The following is a 24,071-nucleotide window of genomic DNA, read 5'->3' as shown; positions in this document are numbered from 1 at the left end:
TTTTCTCAATTAGTGATCAACGGTGGGAGGGCCCCTTGTGGGTGGTGCCATCCCTGAGCTGGTAGTCTTGGGTTCTATAAGAAAGCAAGCTGAGCAAGCCAGGGGAAGCAAGCCAGTAAGGAACATCCCTCCATGGCCTCTGCATCAGCGCCTGCTTCCTGACCTGCTTGAGTTCCTGTCCTGACTTCTTTTGATGATCAACAGCAATGTGGAAGGGTAAGCTGAATAAACCCTTTCCTCTCCAACTTGCTGCTTGGTCCTGATGTTTGTGCAGGAATAGAAACCCAGACTAAGATACACGGGCTCTGAGGATGGAACTCTGGTCGCTAGGCTTGTTCAGTAAGCACCCCTACCATCTAGTTGGTCCAGATTTCCCTACCTTTAAGGGTGAAGGTTCCCCCACTGTGTGAATGTGCTGGATTTTGCTAATCTATTTGGTCAAGAGCAGTTGGTGTTTGGTAGGCCCAACCTTTTGCTCATCGAGGTCATACTATTCTGAAAACCGGTGTAACAAATGTCCCTCTGTGTTTGGGACCAAGAGTCTGACTAGCCACAGTGATGGCTAAGAGAGGAACAGAGCCTGGTGAGTTGAAGGCAGAAACTGATAATCCAAGGGAAGGAGGGACGTACTTCTGGCTGGATGTGTGGAAGCTGTTCACTGACTGACTGTACGGATGGAGATACATTTTCTCAGATGAGAAAGGCAAAGCCTCAGAGAGGAGACAAAATTGCCGTGTCTTCGAATGGGAGCCCATGCTCGTGGGCAGATGGCTCACAGGAGGAGGCAGATGCTGCGTGCAGGGCGAGGAGGGTCTGCTGGCACAATGGCCCTGGGTTGCTCCCTCATCCCATGCTGGGACAGATGCCTGCAATGATGTAGGAAGGAGGAGGGATGCTAAGGACACCCTTCTAGGAGGATTCAGGATGGTGCCACGTGGCACCAGGGCTGTGCCTGGAGAGCAGGGCTGGACACACAAGGTGAGGAGTCCAGCCCAGCACACTGGTGACTGGCATGGGAGGTGTCAGCAAGGCTCCGTGCCTGGCCTGACTCTGCAGCCTGCTCACCTTGGCTGAAGCATGGGACAGGAAGAGGTTGAGTTTGACTAGTCTGCTTTTGCTCTTATAATGTGATGATGGCAGTCAGGAGCCTCCGGTGTCTTTCTAGAATAGGCAGAAAGAGCAATGGCCTTGTGGTGTCCTGCCTAGGGTAATGGTGGCTTACAGTGCAGGCCTTAGAGCAGTGATTCTCAACCTGTGGGTCCTCTTGTGGGATTGGGGGTGGGGTGTGGAGGGGTTGAACGACCCTTCCACAGGGGTCACATATCAGATATTTACACTATGATTCATAAAAGTAGCGAAATTACAGTCATGAAGTAGCAATGAAACTAATCTTATGGCTGGGGGTCACCGGGATATGAGGCACTGTACTAAAGGGTGGCAGCGTCAGGAAGGTGGAGAACCACTGCCTTGGGTGTTTTTCACAGCAGCTGCCTTGTAATCCAGCTCCCGAGTCCCAGTACCTAATCATGTGTGTGTGGATTTGGGAGTGAGAATCTATCAGAGTTTCCTTTATCAAAATGAAATGTTAAACAATAACCTATGGGGCTGTCATCAGAGCCCTGGCTCAGTTACATTGCCCCCTGTGCTGTCTAGTTTTGTGTCAACTTGACATGAGCTAGAGTTATTTGAAAGGGGGAAACCTCGATTAGGAAAATGCCTCCATAAGATTCAGCTGTAAGGTTTTTTCTTAATTAGTGATTGATGGAGGAGGACCCAGCTCATTGTGGGTGGTGCCATCCTTGGGCTGGTGATCCTGAGTTCTATAAGAAAGCAGGCTGAACAAACCAGGGGAGCAAGGCAGTAAGCAGGGCTCCGCCATGGACTCTGCATCAGCTCCTGCCTCCAGGTTCCTGTCCTGTTTGAGTTCCTGCCCTGACTTCCCCCAGTGACTGGCTATCACCTGGAAATGTAAGCTGAAATAAAAAAACAAAAAACCCCCCACAAACTCCCGTTCCTTCCCAAGTTGCTTTGGTCATGGTGTTTCATCACAGCAATAGTGACCCTAACTAGGACACATCCTTACACTGAGATACTCTTCAACTATTGAACAGGGTGAGGTAGGCAGCCTCCATTCAAACTGTACCTATAGTGTCAGCTATTGTGAAGGCTTAGGTGGGAAGACCTATAGAGTCTTGGAGTTCAAAGCCAGCCTGAACATTAAAACAACACCCCTTCTCTAAATCATCCATCCATCCATCCATTTATTCATCTGTCCATCCATCCATCTACCCATCCACCCACATCCATCCATCCACCTACCCACCCACCCATCCACCCATCCATTTATCCATCCATCCATTCATCCATCTGGAGTAGAATGTGGACACTGTGTGGTTTTATTTATTTGTTTTTACCAAGTGTGTAGGTGTACATGTTTGTAACATGGAACACCAGAGATCAGCTTCAGGTGTCATTCCTCAGATGGTGTCCACTTTGGGTTTTTGCTTTGTTTTGGAGACAGAGTTCACCACTTAGGCTAGCGGACTAGCCAGGGAGCCCCAGGGATCCTCATGTATTTTCCTTGCCCATGCTGAGATTGCAAGTGCCTGGCTATTTGAAAAGAAATGTGGCTCTGGTGGTTGAATTTAGGTTCCCATGCTTGCATGGTAAATACTTTACTAAGTTGTCTCCCCAGCCCCTAGGTGTTTAAAGATGTGTGTGCTATGTATGGTATGCACATGAAGTTCAAAGGACAACCACTGGGAGTGGGTTCTTTGCTTAAAACATGGGATCTGGGGACTGAACTGGGGTTGTCCAGTGTCTTTACCTTCTGAGCTCACAGGCCTCCTCTGTATTTTGTTAAGAGAGGGAGCACATGTGGGCTTAGTGGTTCATGCCTTTAATCTCAGCACTCAGGAGGCAGATCTCTGAGGTGGAGGCCAGCCTGGTTAACAGATCGAGGTCCAGGACAGCCAAGATTACACAGGGAAACTCTGTGTTGAAAAACCAAAAGAGAGGCTGATGGATGTGTCTGCAGGTGACGCTTCAGAGAGCCTTGGAACAGCAGGGATAGGACTTCACTAGTAGGAGTGTTAGCTTCCTGCTCTGTTCCTTTTTTTCCTAGTTATTCACTATGCCTGTAGAGTGCTACAATGTATGTAAGAAAGATACAATGTATGTTTTGCTGGATGAATTCACAATGAGTTTTGACAAAGGGTAGGCAGAGGGCTCAATGTCTTGATTGGAAGATACTAGGCAGACTGTTTCATCCTCTCTTGGGGTCTCAGGTCATACCCCATCTACCCCTGCTGGCTCCTAAGCCCTTGATGAGAGTTTTGGGAAAGGTGCAAGGTCAGAATGGCTGTGTTCCTCCTTTTTTGTCTACACTCTGGCCTTCAAGTATCAGCTTGTCCATGAACAGCCTTCAGGGCGTCATTGGCAGGCACCACACATGCACGAGCCTCTTGGTGTGTGGTGACGTGACTAACCCCTGCATTGGGTTTGATTTCGGCAGCATGTTGCCATTCAGAGTTGAGTGCATCTGATTTTAAGGGAATTCATAACAGTTCCAACTAAATCGTGGTACCCTGCTGTGAAAATCTCTCCCTCCTGAGAAAGCAAACTGCTGCTCAGCCGTCCCCCTCTGCCCCTTTCCCTCCTCCTGTTCTGCTAGCCTTTCCCCCTGTTTGCTGGGGTAAGGGAATACTGGCTCTTTTCCAAATGTGGTTCTTCCCTTTTTGTGGTGGAGTCTTGGGGTGGGGGTGGGGAATGAATGGGAGCTGCAGATGATGGTCACCCTGCCTAGGAATCAGGTCTGTTTCCCAAAAGATGAGGGTACAGCTAATTGTCATCTTAGAGAGGAGCCCCTAGACTGGGAAGTCCGGCTACCGTGGGCTTTCTCTGGTATTTTGAGGGGTCTGTAGGTGTAATGGAAAGATCCCTTCAGATTAGCAAGGAATGTAGCTTCCTCCAGCCTGGACAATGGAGTGAGACAGGATGGGGGAACCTTTGGGGTCAGGCTGGGGGCCCCACCTGGATAATAAGCATTTTGTGGGTACTCTCCTTGAAAGTTACAGAGAGCCCAGCCTCTGTATGGGTATGTGTAGATATATGTATGTGCACATAGCATGTAAGTTGGTGTGTGTGTGTGTATGTGTGTGTATGTGTGTGTATGTGTGTGTGTGTGTGTATGCATGTATGTGGTATCTGAACATGCTTTTTCCTCTGACTGTTAGTCTTCAGCTGGGGCCATGCTGCAGACCTGGGTCTTGTCTGTAAGGCCTGGTGTGAGCAGTTCTGTGCTCATGTGTGCCCCTTTGGGGAGGTGCTGTGGGGAAAGACAGGAAATCCTGGGGTCATGCTGTGGAGTCAGCTTATCCCAACTGGGAACTTCAGGTTCAGTGAGAGACCTTGTCTCAAACAATACGGCAGGGGAGCAAACGAGGAAGACATCAGTAGTAGGATTCTTGCTTCTATAGGCACGGTCACATGTGAGCACATCTATGTATACACCCCCCATCCCAAACACACACACACACACACACACACACACACACACACACACACAAAAGAAGCAATACATGTAAGAAAAGGGAGTCACAGAGGATACTATGGTGGCATACCAGGCGCATGACTCACCTCAGGGTGACTTTTCCTAGCGACAATCTCATCATCTGCAAATGGAGGCAGGGATACTTCTTGTTGAGGTACTTGGGAAGACTGAGTAAAGAGACACCAGTAAAAACCTCTGGCTGGTGGAATCATCTCACGGAGGGTCCTTAGCTTCCTTCCTCCCTCTTTGTGTGCGCCACAAACTTCCCGCAGCTCCCAGCAGCACGGTGTGAATTCCCCAGCTATTTCTGGGTGATGTTCCTAACAGATGTTTAATTCTCCTAACATCTGGTCCAGGAAAGCAGATTCTTTTTCTTCCTAAAGACAGTCACTCACCGCGAGGCGTCAGCTTGTCACTCAATTGCCTTGTGCCTCGGTTTCTCCAGTTGTAAATCAGGGATAATGTACGTGACACTGGCTGGCTTCTTTTCAGGATCCGGTGGATAATTCGAGGTAACAGATGGAACATTTAGAAAGTGCTCAACCTCACCGGTAGTTAGGGAAATGCAAATGCAAGTGAGGGTGACGACAAGCCATTTGTCACAGGTCCGATTGGCGGCCATTTACAAAGAGGGATCACTTGCAGGTGGGACCCTGCTGCACACCTGGGGAGGGGCTGAGAGTTGCTGCTACCATTCCCAAAAGGCAGACATTACACCCTTGGGGTTTGTGTTTAATTGACCTGGCAATGCTTTGGCTGGAGGATCACAGCCCTGGAACTAGCAGAGCCCTAGGTGTACAGAGGGGAAAACTTACAGTCGCCTTGCCTGTAGGGGAAAGAATCTAGACATGTGTCAGAGGGGACAGCTCTCTCTAAGGCAGGAAATCCCTGCTCGGCTATTTTTAGCTCCGGAGGGAAAGGAGACAGTCATATATAGGTCTGGAGGGTCATCTGTGAATGTCACGGGAGGGAGTGGCTTTTAAATTTTAATTAAAATTTTTTTCAGGGCTGGATATGAAGCCCAGGTCCTTTCATATGCTAGCTAGGTTGTTTTACCACTGAGCCACAGTGAGAGACTCTAGGCTGGCTCTTTACTTCTGAGCCCCTCTGCTCCCCCCTCCCCCTCCCCCCATACTGACCAGGGCTATACCACTGAGCTATAATAAACCCTTGACCCCCACTAGTGGATTTTCTGGGTAGGCATTGTACCTCTCTGAGCCACACCCTAGCCCCTCACTAGCAGATTCTAGGCAAGCTCTCTACCACACGCCTGGCTTGCAAGTTACCACAGAGATCAGCAGTAGTCACAGAGATCCAAATCATTACAGAGCGGGAACCCACTGCGAAACGCAGAGGGGGTGGGGGGGATGCCTGTCAGGCCAGCGGCTGCGCTTTTTGTTGGATGGATCATGCTTGCCTTACGAAGTGCTTCTCAGGGATGGAATTATCTACCAATATTTAAGTGTCCAATTCATATAAAAACCCAACTTGTAGACGTTTTACTAAACTCAGAAGCTCCATCCAGCCTGGACTCAGAGCCCCTATGGTAGGCTGCTAGCATGAGGTTTCACAGGGGAGGAAGGGCTAAGGAATGGAAGAGAGACCGTGTCATTGTGACATGCAGCTCAGAAACACTTCCTCCCCACACAGCCATCTACTGACGTGATGAGTGTGTTTTAAGAGCTCACAAGAGGAAAACCAAAACTGTCCGTGAACCACTGTGTGCCGTCGGTTGTGGTATTTGTGGGAATCGCCTCGCTGTCTGCTCAGGACATGGGCTGAGTGAGAGAAACTGTTCCTTCCAGGGCTGAATTGGGGAACTGGCCACCAATATTGGTAGATATAGCCAGTCATCACAACCCTTCTGGTCAGTCACAGATGGTGGAAGTGAACCATCTACTGTGTCCCAGTGTTGACTACACAGACTGGGGGGAATCCCTGAGAGAGGTGTTGTGTGGCTGATGGCTGTCTCCTGAGCCAGGGATGGGTGAGGCCTCTGAACAAGACACCCAGTGGGTACTCACTAAAGGGTGATGGGTGCCTGCCGTGCCCCACATTCCCTGACTCTGTAGAGAGCTGGGTATAGGCTGTAGCAAGGTCTCTATCCTGTGCCCCTGATATGGAGGGACCATGACCATGCTGTGATGGGTGGGAAGGAGTGGCCCTCCCCTAGCCTTCAGGGACAGGGCCTTCCTAACTGACATCACATCTTTCCAGAGCCCAGCTCCGGGCTACCACACAGATGTGTTGTGGTTTCTCTGTGAGCCTCTTTGGACACCATGACCCGAGTTTTTCCCTCACCCTCCTGGGTTAGAAGATAACACAGTGGACTTGAGAAAGCGGAAAAAGGCTGTTCCTTGGGAGCTAGGCTTGGTGAGCTTGTGGGCCCTGGCTTCCTGATTAACACCATACTTGACTTTTTCCAAGCTGGCTGTGCTATGCTTGCTGTTCTGTGGGATCTGCGTTCAGAGGGCAGAGGCAGCAGTCTGAACCTTGAACGTGTCCCCAGCAAACCCTCCGTGCCTGCCCTGAGCTTTGCCTGCTACATCAGTCCTAGTAAAGCCTGAGTCCTCCCAGCCCTCTGCAATCCATCCAGACCCAGACAAGGCTGCAAGCCGTGGCCCAGACCCTCTCCTCCTGGGAGCCACTCTATCTTCCCCTTCCCAAGTTGTGCTTTCCTGGGGCTGCTGAGGTGGGATTCTGGGGGTTCCAGAAGTTTATATCTCATGTGTGTCTCCTTGTTTGTGTTCCCAGGAGCCATGAGGTACTCCCCGGTCACTTGCTATGCTGTTCTCTGGCTTCTCATGCTGGTGCCTGGATCCTGGGGTAAGTGCCATTTCTCTTTAATAATGCCAGCCAGTGCTTGGGAGGCCAGGCTGCAGGTTACTCGGGCCAGCAGCCTGGCTTCATGCTCTAGGCCCCCAGAGAGTGAATGAAGACAGATTTCCCTCTCTGGGCCTCAGCTACCTCCTATAGCTCACATAGGGCTGAAAATACTGGCTGTCCCCAAGGCTCAGTCCCACAGGGAGTCTTGAGAAATTCTTAGGTTCCATGATCTGTAGCCATGAACTGTCCTAGACTGAGGAGATTGGCCGCAGTTCTGTTCCACTATGTTCTGAGTACCTACTGTGTGATGCTGTGTGCATAGTATGCTACCTCTAGGGAGTAAAGACATCAACTTCCATGCCAGGGGTTTGGTCCAGTAGGGAAGGTTGAAGGGAACAGGGTGCAGTACAGGACGGGCTCACAGGAACATCCCTGGCTCTAGAGAAGTCACTCAGAAGATAGGAGGGAGCCATCTGGCCAGGTGAGAAAGCTGTTTATCTTGCCTTTGAGACTAATAGTCATTTTAGAAGAGCTGGTATGTGTGTGTGTTTGTATATGTGTTTGTGGATGTGTGTGTGTATCCTGGTCATGGGCTGGGTGTGGAGCGGGTGGTGGGAATGCCTGTGGATACTCAGAACTCAGGTATGTGATAGCCCAGAGCTGTCCTTCTTGTAGAAATCTCTCCCCTCCCCCATGCCACAGGAGCACACCAAGAAGGCCTGGGCACGTTGTCTTTGCCCCTAGGGTAACAAATAGAAAGGAACATGGAGACTCTACTGAAGGAAGGCCAGGACTGTAGGCATGCCGTGCAGGATCCCCCAGGGACCAGGGTGTCCTTGGAGAATGGCTATGGGCACCGCGTGCCTGGCGACGCAGGCAAGCACATTCCCACGGGGCTCTCTCTGCTGCTTCACTCCAGGGAGGTGTGGAGCTCTGGAAGACATTGCTGCCTCCCACTAGCACCTGTTGGAGTTCGCTAGCATCCTGCTGTGAAGGCAGCCTCCTCTCCTTGTCCCCCTCCTTGTTTCCTCCTGGAATAACCCCAGCAAAGGGGAGCTCACTCCTATTCAAGAAGCTTGGAGCTATAGCCCAGGCTCACAGGCTCAGAGACTGGACAGTCTCAGAATCTTTCACGGAGGAGAGGTGGGAGTTCAGAATCATCCAACCTGAGGGGTTTTGTTTTGTTTTGTTTACTGAAATATCACATGAACATCCCTGATCTGCTCCATGCAGAAGGCCTCTGGGCTTGTAGATGGCAGAAGTGAGGACCCTGTCTCTGTCCCTCGTAGGACTCTGAGCTTAGACACTTTCCTGCTTTGTTGCACCAGCTGTCTGTCCATTAAAAGCCACGCGTATGTATAACTACCTGTTCAGCGGGCTTGTCCCGGCTTGCCTAGGGGGATGGCTGACTCCCTCGAGCTCTCAGACTGTTCAGGTATTCTGCATGGCACACCTACACTCAGCCCCTTGGGCAGGCTTCTGAACCTCCCTGGACTGCATTTTCTTTGTCTACTGTTTAGGAGCGACACAGCTCGATCCCAAGAATCAATGTGAACAGAGAGCCTGACTGGCAACATCGGGTGCTGGATGAATGCTTGCTTGATGTTCACCCTGTCGTTAGCAGCATCTACCTTTCTTTCTTGGGTTGGAACAGGATGGGGGCACAGAAGACAGAGGAGCATAGCAAGTCTCCCAAGGCCTTCCAGCCAATTCCGTGGCAAAACATAGGTGATCTGCCCGTGTGCTGGCTAGCTTTGCCCACCACACCTGTGCTTGCTAAGTAGCCAGAGTGGCTCCTTTAGCATGGTGGGTGGCTGGTGCCTGACCTTGACTGCAGGACATGTGACTTCCCATTTCTGTTGCCTTAATGGGAACGTGTTATGTTAGCTCTTCTCTGGTTTCCAGACTAGGTCACATGGTCCTCCCATGATGGGGACCCTAATCCTCAGAATGAGCTGTTACTCCATCCCAGAGAGGCAGAGGTGAGACAGGCCCTCAGAAGTTGTTACATCTTCTCAGTCTATCATTTCTATGCCATAGCTCCCGTCCCCTCCCCCAGCCCATTCCCCATAGGCTCCGGGGGCTCCTCTGCTCTGTGACTGGACAGAGGCAAGCTTTCTCTGACCCCCTTGTGGCCAGGTGTCCTGGGTGCTGTGCATGATGAACCTCAGGCAGAGAGGAGGTCTGGCTCCCCTGCAGACACTAATGTGTCAAGTTCCTGGAGCCCAGTGGTGGCTCCCACAGCAGCGACCCTTAGCAGCTAGGCAGCCCCTCCCCCCCTTTTCCCATCCGGAGGCTTTGTCAAAGTGATGCTTGGAACACCTCTCTGTGCTCCCTGTGTTCTCTGTGCTCCTCCCTTATCCCGGGGCAGGGCTAGAGGACTCTGGTATTCCCTGGGTACAGGACTCAGTGTTCAAAGAGCCCCTTCCCTCCCTCCACCACTCAGAAGCCTGGGAAGGCGGCTATCTTGGATCCAGATGAACAAGTTCCAGATCCAGCTCTGCCCCTGACGCAGTATCTACCCAGTCTGTGATTCTGAGTAAAGTCATGCCTGACTTTGCAGCCATGTGAGTGGAGGGAGCAGTCCCACCTAGCCATGAGGCCAGCTTGCCTTTTGGGTCCTTGCATGCTCTATGCCCCCTGTCCCCCAAGGTAAGCAAGTGGCCCCTGGTTGGGACAGAGGACATGACTTTGGACCCTAAAGCCAGGATCAGCTTTCTTTCCACAATGTACCCACTGTCCCTCCCCATCCCTGTCTTAGTCAGGGTCATTACTGCTGTGATGAAATACCGTGAGCAAAGCATCCTGGGAAGGAAAGGGTTTATGTGGCCTCTACTTCCATATCACTGTCCATCATTGAAGGAAGCCAGGGCAGGAGCTCAAGCAGGACAGGAACCTGGAGGCAGGAGCTGATGCAGAGGCCACGGAGGGATGCTGCTTACTGGCTTGCTCCCATGGCTTGCTTGGCCTTCATCCTTATAGAACCCAGGACCACCACCATCCACCCAGGGATAGAACCACCCACCATGGGCTGGGCCCTGCCCCATCAATCATTAAGAAATGCCCTACACTTGGATCTTATGGAGGCATTTTCTCAACTGAAGTTCCTTCCTTCCAGATAAGTTTGTGCCCAGTTGGCATGAGATCAGCCAGCACACCATATTTCCGCAGCCACTCACATTATGTAATAATGGAGGTCTCCAAGCTCTGGCCACAACAGTTTTGTCCCTGGGACACACAGCCTTGAAAAATGGCTTTTAAGAGAACTCACCTGACTGCCCTCCCCACTCTCCTGTTCCGCTAATCTCTCCCAGTCCCCAGGATCTCCAGGCCAGCTCCCCTGGAGACTGGTGATGAAGGCATAGTTCCTGGCTGCTCAGTGGTATGTGACAAGTGACTCAGGTCCCAAGTCTCTGCTAGGCTGCCTGAGTGTTGTTTCCATCCCTGGGTGCCAGTAGGTCCTAGGAAAGAAAATTTAGAAATAAACTAAGCTGCTGCAGGCAAGTTTTCTTTTTTCTCCATCACTAATTTTTCATCCACAATTCTAAGCTCGCTGTGGCACCCCTGGGGTACCCAGGGCCCTCCACAAGCCCCGTTGTTATTGCCACTTTGCACAGAAGTAAGCGGAGGGACAGAGGGGTCTTGTGTCTAGACAGCTTATGAGGAGGTTTCAGAGAGGCGAGGTGCGGTTTCTCCAGCTCTGCCTGAAACTGTGGCTGTGAGCGTGGATGCATGCGTGTGGCGCATGCGCACATTTGAGGTGGTTCAGGTCAGGGTGGGTGTCCTGAAAGAGGAGACATGGAAATGAGGTGAGGCATGGGACTTAGCACAGGAAATGGAAGAGCCAGCAGTCCTGGCAGGGAAGGGAGAGACCAGAGTGTTGGAGGAGCAGAAACAAGCCCAGTCTGGCTGCCTGTGATGGTTTGTATATGCTTGGCCCTAGGAATGGAATTAATAGGAAGTGTGGCCCAGTTGAAATAGGTGTGTCACTGTGGGTGTGGGCTTTAATACCCCATCCCAGCTGACTAAAAGCTAGTCTTCCCCTAGCAGCCTTCAGATGAAGAGGTAGAACTCTCAGCTCTGCCTGCCCCATGCCCTTGATGATAATGGACTGAACCTCTGAACCTGCAAGCCAGCCCCAATTAAATGTTGTCCTTATAAGAGTTGTCTTGGTCATGGTGTCTGTTCACAGCAGGAAAACCTTGAGACAGAAGTTGGTACCAGGGACTGGGATATTGCTGTGATAGGCCTGACCATGCTTTTGTTTGGAAGAATATATGAATTTTTGGTCTTTGTATTTGGGAAGCACTGGAATGTTTAACTGGGGCTCAATGGGCCATCCTAGTAGGGATATGGAAGACTTTGTTACTGTGAGTGATTTGAACTGTGCAGATCTGGCTCAAAAGGTTTCAGTGGAGAATTTCAATATGTGGCCTAGAGATTGTTTTTATGGTATTTTGATGAAGAATATGGCTGGGTTTTGCCCTTGTCTGAAGAGTCTACCTGAGGCTAAGGTAAAGAGATTTATATTAATTGCATTGACAAAAGGAAGTCTCCAAAGGGCCTAGCAGAGACTTTGTTCTTTGGTTAAGTCTCATGAAGAGCATTTTGAACAAGCGTAGCAAACTTAGAAAGGAAATATATAGAGGATATCATTCGAGGATTAAAGGGGCACCAGGAAGTGAAATGGAGCTGAATCCTGTGTTCCAGGATATTAAGTTGAATTAAAGGATAGTAACCTGGGGGAAGATCCCACTCAGCTAAATTTAGGTCCAGGCTTGGTAGCACATGGCTTTAATCCCAGGAGACAGAGGCAAGCAGATGTCTTGAGTTCAAGGCCAGCCTGGGATTTATCAAGTTCCAAGCAAAAATCCAGGTGTGCAGTACATGCCTTTAATCCCAGCATTTAGAAGACACATCCACAGAGATCTCTTAGTTCAAGGTCAATCTGCAGAGCAAGTTCAGGACAGGGAAGCTAGACAGTGTGAAGGAGTTGGAAAACAGAAAGCTGTTTATAATGTAATAGAACAAGAGGGCCATGTTACAGTCCCAGAAAGCAGCAGAACTTGGGCAGTTTCGGTCATGTGTCTCTGGCTTTATAGTCAAGAGGAGAAGGAGACTACTGGGCCAATTAATACTGGTTAGCTGGAGCTAAGAAATTAATGGTGATTAAAGAAGAGACTAGCGCCGGCCATGGTGGTGCATGCCTTTAATCCCAGCACTTGGGAGGCAGAGGCAGGTGAATTTCTGAGTTCAAGGCCAGCCTGGTCTACAGAGTGAGTTCCAGGACAGCCAAGGCTACACAGAGAAACCCTGTTTCAAAAAAAAAAAAAAAAAAAAAAAAAAAAAAGAGACTAGCAACATCACTGTGGTGAAATCTTCTGGGAAGTGTTTTCTGAGAGCACAAAGAAGCTGTGTTTCAGAGATATCCAAGGTTGTACCTCATGCTGCAGCTGGACTTGGTAATGTGTAAGAGTCACCCAGGTGGTACTGGTTTTGAAGGCATGAAGGGGTCATGAAGAGCAGCTGAGGCTTGGCACTATAAGAGACCATGGAAGGCCATTGGTGAAAGTGTGGCTTCAGTTGCAGCTGACAGCCCAGGACTGAATGGGTCATGCAAAGAAGTTGAGACTTAAGCCGGGCGTGGTGGCGCACGCCTTTAGTCCCAACACTCGGGAGGCAGAGGCAGGTGGATCTCTGAGTTCGAGGCCAGCCTGGTCTACAGAGTGAGTTCCAGGACAGCCAGGGCTACACAGAGAAACCTTGTCTCGAAAAACCAAAAAAAAAAAAAAAAAGTTGAGACTTGGCACCATGAAGAGAACTTATGAGAGGCTACTGGTGAAGCCTAGTTGCAGCAGAAGATACCAGCATATTGGAGATGCCAGTACCATGTGATGATCACCAAAAACAGCAGCAGCAGTGGAGTAGAGTCAACCAGAGCCTAGAGCACTACAGAGGGCAGAGTTGGAGAAGTGCTCCCAGCCCTTTGGAGGAGCCCAGAAGTTCATGTGTGAATCCAGACATTGGAACAAGAAGCTGTGAAGTTGAAGTTAACTTGAAGACTCCAAGATATTAAAGATGCCAGGGCTTGTGGATATCTGTCAGGGAGAGCCGCTAACAGGGATTGGAACCAGCCCAAGAGAAAGAAGTCTGTTGCAGTCAACAAAGATGAAAAAGGAGTTGGAATATGAAGACCACTTTGACATCAGCCATGAGATGCAGTTTGGAGATTGCCCAGCTGATTTCCTGTCTTGCTTTAGGGATTACAGTTCAGTGACTGGATGAATTTGAGAAGAGACCTTAAATTTTGGACTTTTAACATTGTTGAGTTAAAAGTTGACTATGGGGACTTTGAAAGTTTGATTAAAAGTACAGTTTTATTATACTATGGCCTCTGTAGACCCATGTGTTTGAACAAGCCTAGGGGGGACAGGGAATGGAATGTGATGGTTTGTATATGCTTGGCCCTGGGAGTGGCACTAGTAGGATATGTGGCCTTGTTGGAGTAGCTGTGTCACTGTGGGCGTGGGCTTTCATACCCTAGTCTTAACTGACTGGAAGCTAGTCTTCCACTAGCAGCCTTCAAATAAACATGTAGAACTCTCAGCTTTGCCTGCACCATGCCTGCCTGGATGCTGTCATGTTCCTACCTTGATGATAATGGACTGAACCTCTGAACCTGTAAGCCAGCCCCAATTAAATGTTGTCCTTTATAAGAGTTGCCTTGGTCATGGTGTCTGTTCACAGCAGCAAAGCCCTAGGACACTGCCTAAGCAGAAGGAAGAGAGATCCCATGCTCCTGTATGTCCCCATTCCCTCTCTGACTCCAGCTTCTCACCCTTTGGGAACCTCAAATGATTTTAAGGGGGGCCAGATCAATAGAAACAAGAGTAGGGTAGCTGTCCCTGCCCCTTCCAGGGCCCCCGAAATTCCCTGTAAGAGCCAGTAGCAGGAAACGCACCGTGGAAACTGAGCTGGCTCCCCAGTTTTCAGTGGCCAAGCAGAAAGTGTCCCCTCAGCCTACCGGAGGAGGGAATGGGGAGCTAGAGAAGCCAGCCTTGGGGGAGGCTTGCTAGAGGCTTTGTAGTCAATTCCCCTGTCTATATATCTATCACCTGGCTCTTCCCAGTCTCTACCCTCATGAGGTGCTGTCAGAGTGCACCATGGTCAATGGGAAATTTTTGGTGTCTGGGCTCTGGTATAGCCTGAGCTACTACTGTAAGCCTTATCTCAAACCTGCCTTTCTGTTACTGGGTTAACATGAACCACCAATCCCTTGAAATAAACCAAGAGTCCACTCCCCCATGGGAAATCCTCCACAGCCCACGGGTGTGAGCTTGAGATTTGTAGGAGCCATCTTAGAAAAGTAAAAAGAAACAGTGAAATTCATTTCACTAGTATCTTTCACTTTATCTAAGGTATCCCTATTTCGATGTGGCATCAATATTAAAGATTAGCCACAGAGTTCCGAGGGGAGGGTCAAAGCCTTAAAAGTCTGATGTTCATTTCACGCTCAGAGCCTGTCTCAGCAGTGCTCAGCAGCTCTCTGTGGCCAACCTGACTGTCTTGGGAAGTTGGTGTGGTACAAGTTCAATGCCACGCAGCCCACTCTGTGTCACTCTGTAGGGTATGTAAAACTGGCCGGGGCCACCATGCTGACACCTTGTCCTCTGCCTTGCAGGCCAGGTGAATCGACTACCTTTCTTCACCAATCACTTCTTTGACACGTACCTGCTCATCAGCGAAGACACGCCAGTGGGTGAGTCGGTCCCTGCACCGGTGGGAGTGCGGGCAGTGTGGGCTGGGATACATTCTGCAAGTGGAAAGGATCTGAAGGTTGAGACCATCTTCAGCCTGCGCTGGAATCTCCCTATGGTATTCATCTGTCTTTTGCTTGGATGCCTGTAGGGACAGGACCCTCACTACACCTCATAGCGGCCCATTGACCTATTCAAGGTGAGGGATCTGCTAAACAACATGGTTTCCCACTGCCCCACGTGCTGGTTTCCAGCCGGGATTAGTTTTATTCTGTAGAATGCCCTGCTTCTCTTCTGCTCCAAGTCTTTGTGGAAATTTGAGGATGGCAGCCTGTGTCTCTGTACTTTTTTAGTGACGCCATAACTTTCTGTAATGAGCTTGCTGGGTTTTGCCATTAAATGTAGGTGACTTTGAGTATCCAGTGCATCTCTGATCCAGTTACCTCATCACAGGGATGCTGGGGCTGGCTTCCTGGCATGGCTCTAATAATGGTAGCTCGAGGTCTGTGTTTACATCTCTGAGATCACAGCTCAGCTCCAGGAACCACAATCGAGTGAATGAGCTTGAATTGTGGGCACTCATCTGTAGCCATGCCCAACGAGGGCCAAAGGCTTAGCCTTGTGTGTGTGTTTGTGTGTGTGTGTGTGTGTGTGTTTGTGTGTGTGTGTGTGAGAGATCTATGAGTCCCTTGAGGGTCCTGCTGAGTTGCTTGCTCTCCTTAAGGATGGGTGGGGAAGGTTGTAGTCCTTGGATCCAGCACACATTGTGTTATTTTGAGAGTTTATCTGCGTGGCATGTTCCTCATGCAGTTCTGGAATGGGGCTGTGTCTTAGTTAGGGTCACTATTGTGATGAAACACCATGACCAAAGCGACCTGGGGAGGAAAGGGTTTATTTGGCTTACACTTCTACATCATTGCTCTTCATTTAAGGAAGTCAGGACAAAAAACTCAAGCATACAGGAACCCGGAGGCAGGAGCTGATGCAGAGGCCATGGAGGGGTGCTGCTCACTGGTTTGCTCCCCATGGCTTGCTCAGCCTGCTTTCTTATAGAATCTGGGACCGTCAGCTCAGGGTTGGCACCACCCACAATGAACTGGGCCCTCCCCCATCAAATCACTAATTAAGAAAATGCCCTACATTTTGTGTCAGAGATACCTGGATGCCCACCTCTGTGCCATCTCTGAATCGTCGTGGCCACAGGGGGTTGTCAGGCAGATGGATGAAGAAATCGGGACCCTGGGTGAACAGGGGCTGAGTGAACGTCTGGTGTATCCCCTAGGGTGATGAGAGGGAACAGGACAGAAGTGGGAGGAGCTGTCCCCTCCATTGCCTACCACCTCTGCACCTTTTGAACCTGCTCATGTCACCCCACCCATACTGAGCAGTTCCCTGTGGTAGAAGGTATGCATTGATGCAGCTGACAGCAGACGCAGCGGCAGTGGCATGACTAGCTACTGACTGACTGGTGCTGGCCGGAAGGGACAATGGGCCTCCTAAGGGAGCAGGGCTGGCTATGTTCTGCCTGTCACTCTGGGCCCATGTTCATTTGGCATGCCCAGACACCCGCTGTGCAAGGAAGGTTAAGAGTGGGCAAAACTTGGTCAGCTCCAGTTGTGAGGGGTCTGAGGCTGGAGGCCCAGCAGGAGCCGTCCAACAGGCCCACTTCCTGTTACCTTTGGCTGCAGCCCTGGCTTGTTCTCTGAAAAGGCCAGTGTCGATCATCTCCAGTGTCGATCATCTCCTGGGAGCCACTCCCGAGCACTGAAGCCCCTCCAAGGGTCCACTTGGCTGCCACAGCAGAGATGGCTGTCTAGTGCTATGGGATTAATCTTGGCTCTATCCAAGGAGCTGAGGGACACCTCTGCCTCTTTCTCTTGGGAAGAAGCCCAGCAGCTTTCTGGCTTTCCCCCTTTCTTTTGCATCATAACGATCCGGACACAGCAGGGCTCTAAACCTAGAGGCCAGAAGCCAAGCTTTTGTTCCTTACTATGTGACCTTGGACACAGAGCCACAATCCTCTGGTTCTCCATTTCTTATCTTGTCAGTGAGAAAATTTTACAGAAGTGTGCCTAATAGGCTTCGGTCTGGGCGGCCTGGCTCTGCTTGTTTCTAGGTTCTCTGATGATGCTGGTCTGGAGTCTCTTGCAGAGATTTGGTACTCATAACACCCTGGGCTGTTCACACTATAGATGTTGACTCCCTCTGGATGTGGCAGGCATGTGTGCAGGGTCCCGGCCTTTGCCTTCTTTGTGGAAGGAGAAACATCCCAGGGACTTGACTTTGAGGACTGACCACTTCTACCTACCTCCTTTCTCAATATGTATGCCAGTCTGAATATTGGTGATGGGGAATTTACTTGAAACACCACAACCCCAACGCTTCCATACTTGAAATATCATTCCTGGAGATAAAACTCTACATAGCCCAGGGATGGTGACTGGGGCTGCCTACCGGCCAGTGGCTTACAACACACTGCTAAAGGCCAGAAGAGGCTGGCTCTGGTGTGTAGGACAATGCCAGAGCCCCAGCCAGTCAGCTCACCCACTGCCAGAGCTTGGGACAGCTGAGCTGGCATTTCCTGGGCTATGCTATGTGACTTTGGCTTGGACCCCTGGTCATGGGGCTTGTGATGCCACAACATTCCTTCATGGGAGAATTTAGGACCAAAATCTCTTTCCTGATATTGATATGTAACCTGCCTCCCTAAAACCTTTGACCACTTGTCTAATTCTATCTGTTGGAGCCTTTAAGAAACAATGATAATGGGATGTATATGATGTAGGTAGAATTTGTTCTTGTAACAGCCACATTTACTGAATCTCAATGCAGTGCCCTGAGTGTTTTTATGTATCAATTCCTTAAAAACAAACCATTAGGGTATCAGAGGAAAGGCTTGGCCAAGGGCTCTTTGCTCCTGTAGTGTCTGGGAAGTCAAGCTCCAAGGTTAGAGACAGACCTGCTACCTGCTGGGTATTTTACCATTTGGTCTCAATTTTCAGTGGCATGTGGTAGGGGACTGGGATGGGAGGGCAGAGCGTGGAGAACACGATATTGCTATCTCTGCCTTTCTGGGCTCCCTCTACTTGGTCATCTTTTCGAAGACCATCTCCTAGCCAGAGAAGGAAGGAGTCAACTGACATCATTGAGTAGATCAGCCTTCCTCTGGCCTGTCCGCACAGCCCCATTTCCCAAGTCAAGGCTCCTCTGTGTATGTGTCCTGCTGTGGGCATGAAGATCAGTTTCAGGTCGCAGGGCTGGGCAGAGGGACTGGGGGCAAGGACAGATCGACAGCTCCATATCTGGTCAGGCTGATGAGCATCACACATACCTGGGCTGCCTGTGGGCCATGAACAGACATCAGGCACCTGTAGCATGAGATGGTTGCTCAGTCCAGCTGGCCTGAAAAGTCCGCCAATGTGAATGGAGCTAAGATTAACTATGAGCTGGGTCTGACAGCACAGGCTTGTCACCTCAGTAGTTGGGAATCTGAGGCAGGAGGATTATGAATTCAAGGCCAGCTTGGGCTATATATCAGGACCCTTGCTCAAAGAGCAAAATAAATTAAGAGCACCAATGCAATGCCCTCTATGTGGCTGAATTTGTGGTTAATTCTTTGTCCTTGCGATCCTTTCCCCTCCTTGTGGGATGCTCTCCTTCATCTTACCTGGTTCCTATGCATCATCAGCTCCACCCTTCCATATTGGACGGTTGGGGACTCAGCTCTTGTGTTACTTTTCAAATCTGTTTTCCCATGGTTTATTGTCCAGCCTTGGCCCCCTTCCTGGGTCCCCCCAGGTGGAGTGGCAGGCTTTCTCCTGTGTCTGGTTACCCTCTCTGTGGTTGTTGTTCACTTGGATTATGGATGTTTCCAGGTAGACAGGGCTAACTCCATGTCCTTGGTCCCTAGCCCCGTGCTTCACATACACCGGGGATGCCTGGCGTCTTTGAGCCAGTGGAAGAATCTTTCAAGGCTGAGGACTGGCTCTCTCACAGAGCCTCAGGCCATAGCTCCCCTGACAGTGAGTGTCAGGAGGGCAGTGTTGGTGGCGGTGGAGGTGCTGGTTCAGAGAGTGGGCCCAGGAGAGCTTTCTCCCAGATGGCACAGACGCTAAACGTGCCTGTGCGTTTGAATGGCCTGGCCCATGCCATGCAAGGATGGCGATTTTATCATTCCAGATGCCTGATGGAGTTTCATGTAGCATATTTGCAAAAAAAAACCAAAAAACCTCTGGGACATAGAACATGGCTGCCCAGGGAGGGACCCAGCTAGGCTTGGAAATATCCAACCTACCCAGCTCCTGGTAGTGTTAGGAGGGAGTGAAGGCATATGTATTGGCTTCGGACCTCAGGTCCTGGAGTTGGTGATGTCTCCATCCTATAAATGCCCTCAGCCCAAAGCTAGCTGTCACAGCCCACTTCCCCTCTCCCCACAGACACCTGCTCTTCAGCCATATCCAAGTGCCCAGAGTCCAGAACGGCAAGTCTGCCCCATCTCTGAGCTTTGATAGAGTCTGGCCCCTTGGCTCAGGTGTGGGCTCCTTTCCTTGCCTGACAAGTTCGCCGCTTAAAGTCCAGGTCAGCAGTCCTCGAGGGCTCCAGCCTGCCCTCCCTTGTTCTTGTAAACTTTGTTATTAACTCTGCTCAGCACCTGGAGACTTGTGCCCCAGCCCTTTGTGTGGAACTCCTCACGGGTCTATTAATTTTTTTACATATTAAGTTTATGAATACCGGGCATTGGGATTAATGATCATTTTAGCGTTTTGGTGGGGTGTGAGAGCGTGGTGTGGTGACATTAGCTGTGGCTTATTGACTTCTGGCCTCCTGCAGGCTCTTGTTAAGCACTTTAGATGCGTGGCCCCCGGGGGGATCCACCATGAGCCCCCTCGACGGATGGGTTGTTATCTCTGCTTTGCAGCTGCACAACATGAGCCTTTCCACAAGTGTGGGGGCCCAGCACGGAGTGGGCAGGGGGATGCCTGTGAGTGGTAGAATGGATGAGCAAGTGAATGAATGGCCATTGAGCATCTGGCCAGTCCCCTTTGCTTGGCTCCTCATCCCTCCATTTGTCACCAGGGTGGCTTCACAGGGAGCTGACTCCCCCAGGCAGACCCTCAGCACCCCCAAAGTGTCTTGAGTCACCGAGAAGGTGATAATGCCCACGCTAATCACCTGCACGAGAAAATTAGTCTTGTCAGGAGTCATTAAGGTGGGAGCTCGGGAGGCATTAGGATGGAGCGGGCCCAGGCGGCGCCTGGCACTGCTGCCAGTTGGCACTGATTAATTTTTCTGCAAACTCCATCAATGCCCAGCTGTTTTGTCTGGACCTGGGGAAAGCAATTTCCAGGTGGGCAGACCCTGCTGCATCGCTCTTCCACACGGAGGAGCTCAGGCCTGCTTGCCACTCTTGACATCTCCCAGGGAGCGGTGGGAGAGGAGAGGGGGATGATGGGACGGCAGGAGGGAGTGGAGGGGCCAGACTGTGAGCTGGGCTGTGGGACAGTGGAGAATAAGGCTGAGCCGTGATAGGATATTCCAAGACAGGAATGGGCCAGGCTCAACCCCAGTAGTGGGAAGGGGCTTTCCCTCCTTATTGGGCCTCCTCCCTGAGGCTCTCTAAAGAGGCAGACAAGCATCTCTCAGGAGAGGGAGGGCAGTCACAGGGAGACTGTTATTTCTTTTTCCAGCCCCAGGCAGTTTCTGAGAACTGACTCAAGCCTTAGAGGGGCTGTGGATTCTCTCAGTGAGGGCTGCTGAGCAAGCTGCAGGGCTGCAGGGTTAGAAGGCAAGGGTGTGAGGGGCTGCTAGGGGTCCTGACCATTTGAGGGGCATTTGACTATTAGTACAGAGGCAGTGACTCTGTAGGTAACAACAGTCAAGAGACTAGGGTAGGCAGGGTGGAGGGAGGTTAGCGTTCTTGCTGACACAAGATTAAAGGTCACCTATGTCGGGGAGTAAGAGCCTAGATTCCTCATGTTCACCCCCCATCCCGCCTGAGGGATCCTCAGAGGGCCCCATGATGAACCCAGGTGCCTCTTGAAGGACAGTTCTGTAATCATTGCTTCAGTCAATGCCGTCCCAATTTACAGATGGAAAAACTGGGGCCTGGATGCTGTTGTCTCTGAGGAGCTTTGTGGGCCTCATCCAGGAAGCTGCCATGACTGTCTATGCCACTGGAAGGCACCAAGTCTTTCAAGAAAGACAGCCACCACAGGACTTGGTCTGGGCAGATGCTGGGCAATCTGTCTATCCAGGCATACCCGTCATAGTCAATTATCTCGCCATTCATGGCCCAGGCAGCCCCATGTTATTGGCCAAGCCCAAGACATCTCTACAGGGGCACAGAGCCAAAAGAGCAGCAGAGACTGGGGACAGCACTATAGAAAGACAGGAAACTTTTATTTTACTTTTATTTTTATGCTTTGTTTACTTATTTAGGACTTTGATTGACATAAGAAACTGGCTGCCCTTGAGCTCACAGCTTCTTTGATTTCCAAAATTCTGGGCTTACAGATTTCAGCCACCATGTCTGGCTTCAGAGGACCACTTTATAGAATACTAGTGTGTAGTCTTGGGATACCCTGAGATTATGTTATTATTATCAGGAGACCATTATCCCAGGGATGGGAACACCAGCTTAGGTTAATAGCTCTAAATTGATTGATTGATTGATTGCTGGTCTGGAACTCACTATGTGTGCCAGTCTGGCCTTGAACTCACAGAGCTCTGCCTGTCTCTGACTCCTCACTGGTGGGATTAGAGGCATGCACCACTAAGCCTGGCTGCTTCTGTTCTTAGCTTTTTATTTTGTCATTATATTAAGCATGAAGAAAACTGCTGAAGTCCAGAGAGCTCCTGTCATCTCGTTTCTCTTACCATCAACATCTTGCACAAATATGATACAATTATGGAAACCAGGAACATAACATCGCTAAGATGCTGTTAAGATAGAGTGTTTACATTCCACCAGCTTGCCCAGTAAAAGAACATTCCCTCTATTTCCTGCAGGCGAGATGATTTATCTTAAATTTGTATTTTAGCTGTGGTTAATATTTGGGTAAATTGAATCTTACCCTGGAGCCTTGGATATCTGTACACATACACACACACACACACACTATGCATTCAACAAGACTTTTCCTTGGGTATTCTATTTGTTGGGTGCTGTTCAAAGCCCTTAGCGTTTCCAACAGGCAGACATGCATCCCAGTCTCAAAGGGGTGAGCTAGGCTAGCCAGGGGAATAGACAGGGATGGAGAGCAAATATCTAGTCTACACATGTCAATGATAAAGGAGAATAATGGTATTTGATGCAGGCTAGGGGTGGGCAGTGGTGCTACCAACCTGTACTGTGTGTGTTTATTCTTACCCAGGCCTCAGGGGCCATGGAGAACTCCCAGCAGATGTGCCCCACTGTCACCTACGAGGTTCATGCTCAAGAACAGCACAATGGAGTTATAAAAAAAAAAAAAAGAAAGGAAAAAGAAAATCACATAAATAGTTCTTAAAATGTTTTTAGTATGTTTGCAATTTCATATTGGGCTGTACTCATAGCTCTCCATGGACCACAGATTGATAGGGCCCACCTTTTTTATTTTTTTATTTTTTTGGTTTTTAAAGACAGAGTTTCTCTGTATAGCCCTGGCTGTCCTGGAACTCACTCTGTAGACCAGGCTGGCCTCAAACTCAGAAATCTGCCTGCCTCTGCCTCTCAAGTGCTGGGATTAAAGACGTGCGTCACCACTGCCCAGTGGGCCCACCCTTTCTAAAGCATCCTTTAGGGCAGTTTGGAAGCCATTGTCTTGGTCAAACAGTCATGTTTAACCAATGGAGAAAAAGGCCTGAGAGGACGGAGCTTGCCCCAGTTCTGTGGGAGTCACTGGGGGATCCGGGTTGCAGGCTGCCTTGCCAATGCAAAGGGAATGGGCCCCAGGGAATGGCAGTGTTCTGGGCTGAAGAATCAGCTTCTTGGGACTTGCAGTTTGCAGAAAGGGCTTCTGAGCCGTTGATGCATGCACTGCCCTGGGGGCTGAGTACCTGAGCAGAGGCAGTTAGGGGTCACCCACGGGCTCTTGTGGTCAGCAGTAAGAGAGGAAGGGGGTTATGTCCTATCTGTGCAAGGGATCAGACCTTGAAACCTAGGAGCCCCCAGGCCCGAGGGTCTTTTGACTCCTTGGAGGATGCCCCTCTTCCTTCTGGGAGGCATGAGTTCGTGGTAGAACCTGAGGGAATATCCGCCACTCTGATTTGCTTTCCTTTTCCCAAGAACAGCACAGACCTTCTACAGAGGCATGGGACAAGATCATTGGCCTCACAGGGACTTCAGGAGTGCAGCTACTCCTAACGGGCCCTAGGCCAGCACACCATTGCTATGTGGGGAGGGGCTCGGAGGGGGTGGGCAGGTGTGTTGGATGCAGCGGTAATAACGCTAATGATAACAATGATGACCACCTGTCATGTGGGCAGGCTGTGAATGGCACACACTGAACACCTGTGCCAGGCAGTGCTGGGGAAGAGAGCAAGGGACACAGATCACAGATGACTGGGGAAATGGCAGCTATCTCTTATTACACGGGGCTTTGTCTAGAAATATACTGCTCCGTCGGCTTTGTATAGCAAGCCGAGAATGTCGGCCTCATCTGTTTTGCAGATGAAGAGGCAGAGGCTTAGAGAAGTTAACGTAAGCAAGCTTGCATGGCTTCTGCAGGTTGGAGTTGGATTTGACCCCTGGTGTAGCCAGAACCCCCCAGGCCTGTGTACTTAAATGGCAGCTCTTAGATTCTGCATGTGGGCTTAGCTTTATGGATCCCTGGGTTAGAGCATACAAGTCCCTCACCCCATAATAAGTGATTCGCTCACACGGGAGTGATGCTAATGCCCATGAGAAGAGAGGAATTTATTCAGGGACTCAGACTCAGAGATAGTATCTCAGGAGA

General features: G+C 50.3%; 1 protein-coding gene across 1 annotated transcript in view; it reads left to right on the top strand.

Moving 5' to 3' along the window:
- Positions 1 to 24,071, top strand: part of Cdh23 (cadherin related 23) — a 382,497-nt gene that overhangs the window by 22,586 nt on the left and 335,840 nt on the right. Inside the window, exons 2-3 of the mRNA XM_029482781.1 lie at positions 7,307 to 7,378; positions 15,060 to 15,137. Of these exons, the coding sequence (XP_029338641.1) occupies positions 7,312 to 7,378; positions 15,060 to 15,137 (145 nt within the window). The 5' untranslated portion in view covers positions 7,307 to 7,311. The remainder of the gene's footprint in view (positions 1 to 7,306; positions 7,379 to 15,059; positions 15,138 to 24,071) is intronic.

This window comes from Mus caroli, chromosome 10, assembly GCF_900094665.2.
Source record: "Mus caroli chromosome 10, CAROLI_EIJ_v1.1, whole genome shotgun sequence".
NCBI classification, from domain to species: domain Eukaryota; kingdom Metazoa; phylum Chordata; class Mammalia; order Rodentia; family Muridae; genus Mus; species Mus caroli.
This window is presented reverse-complemented; position numbering and strand designations above follow the sequence as displayed.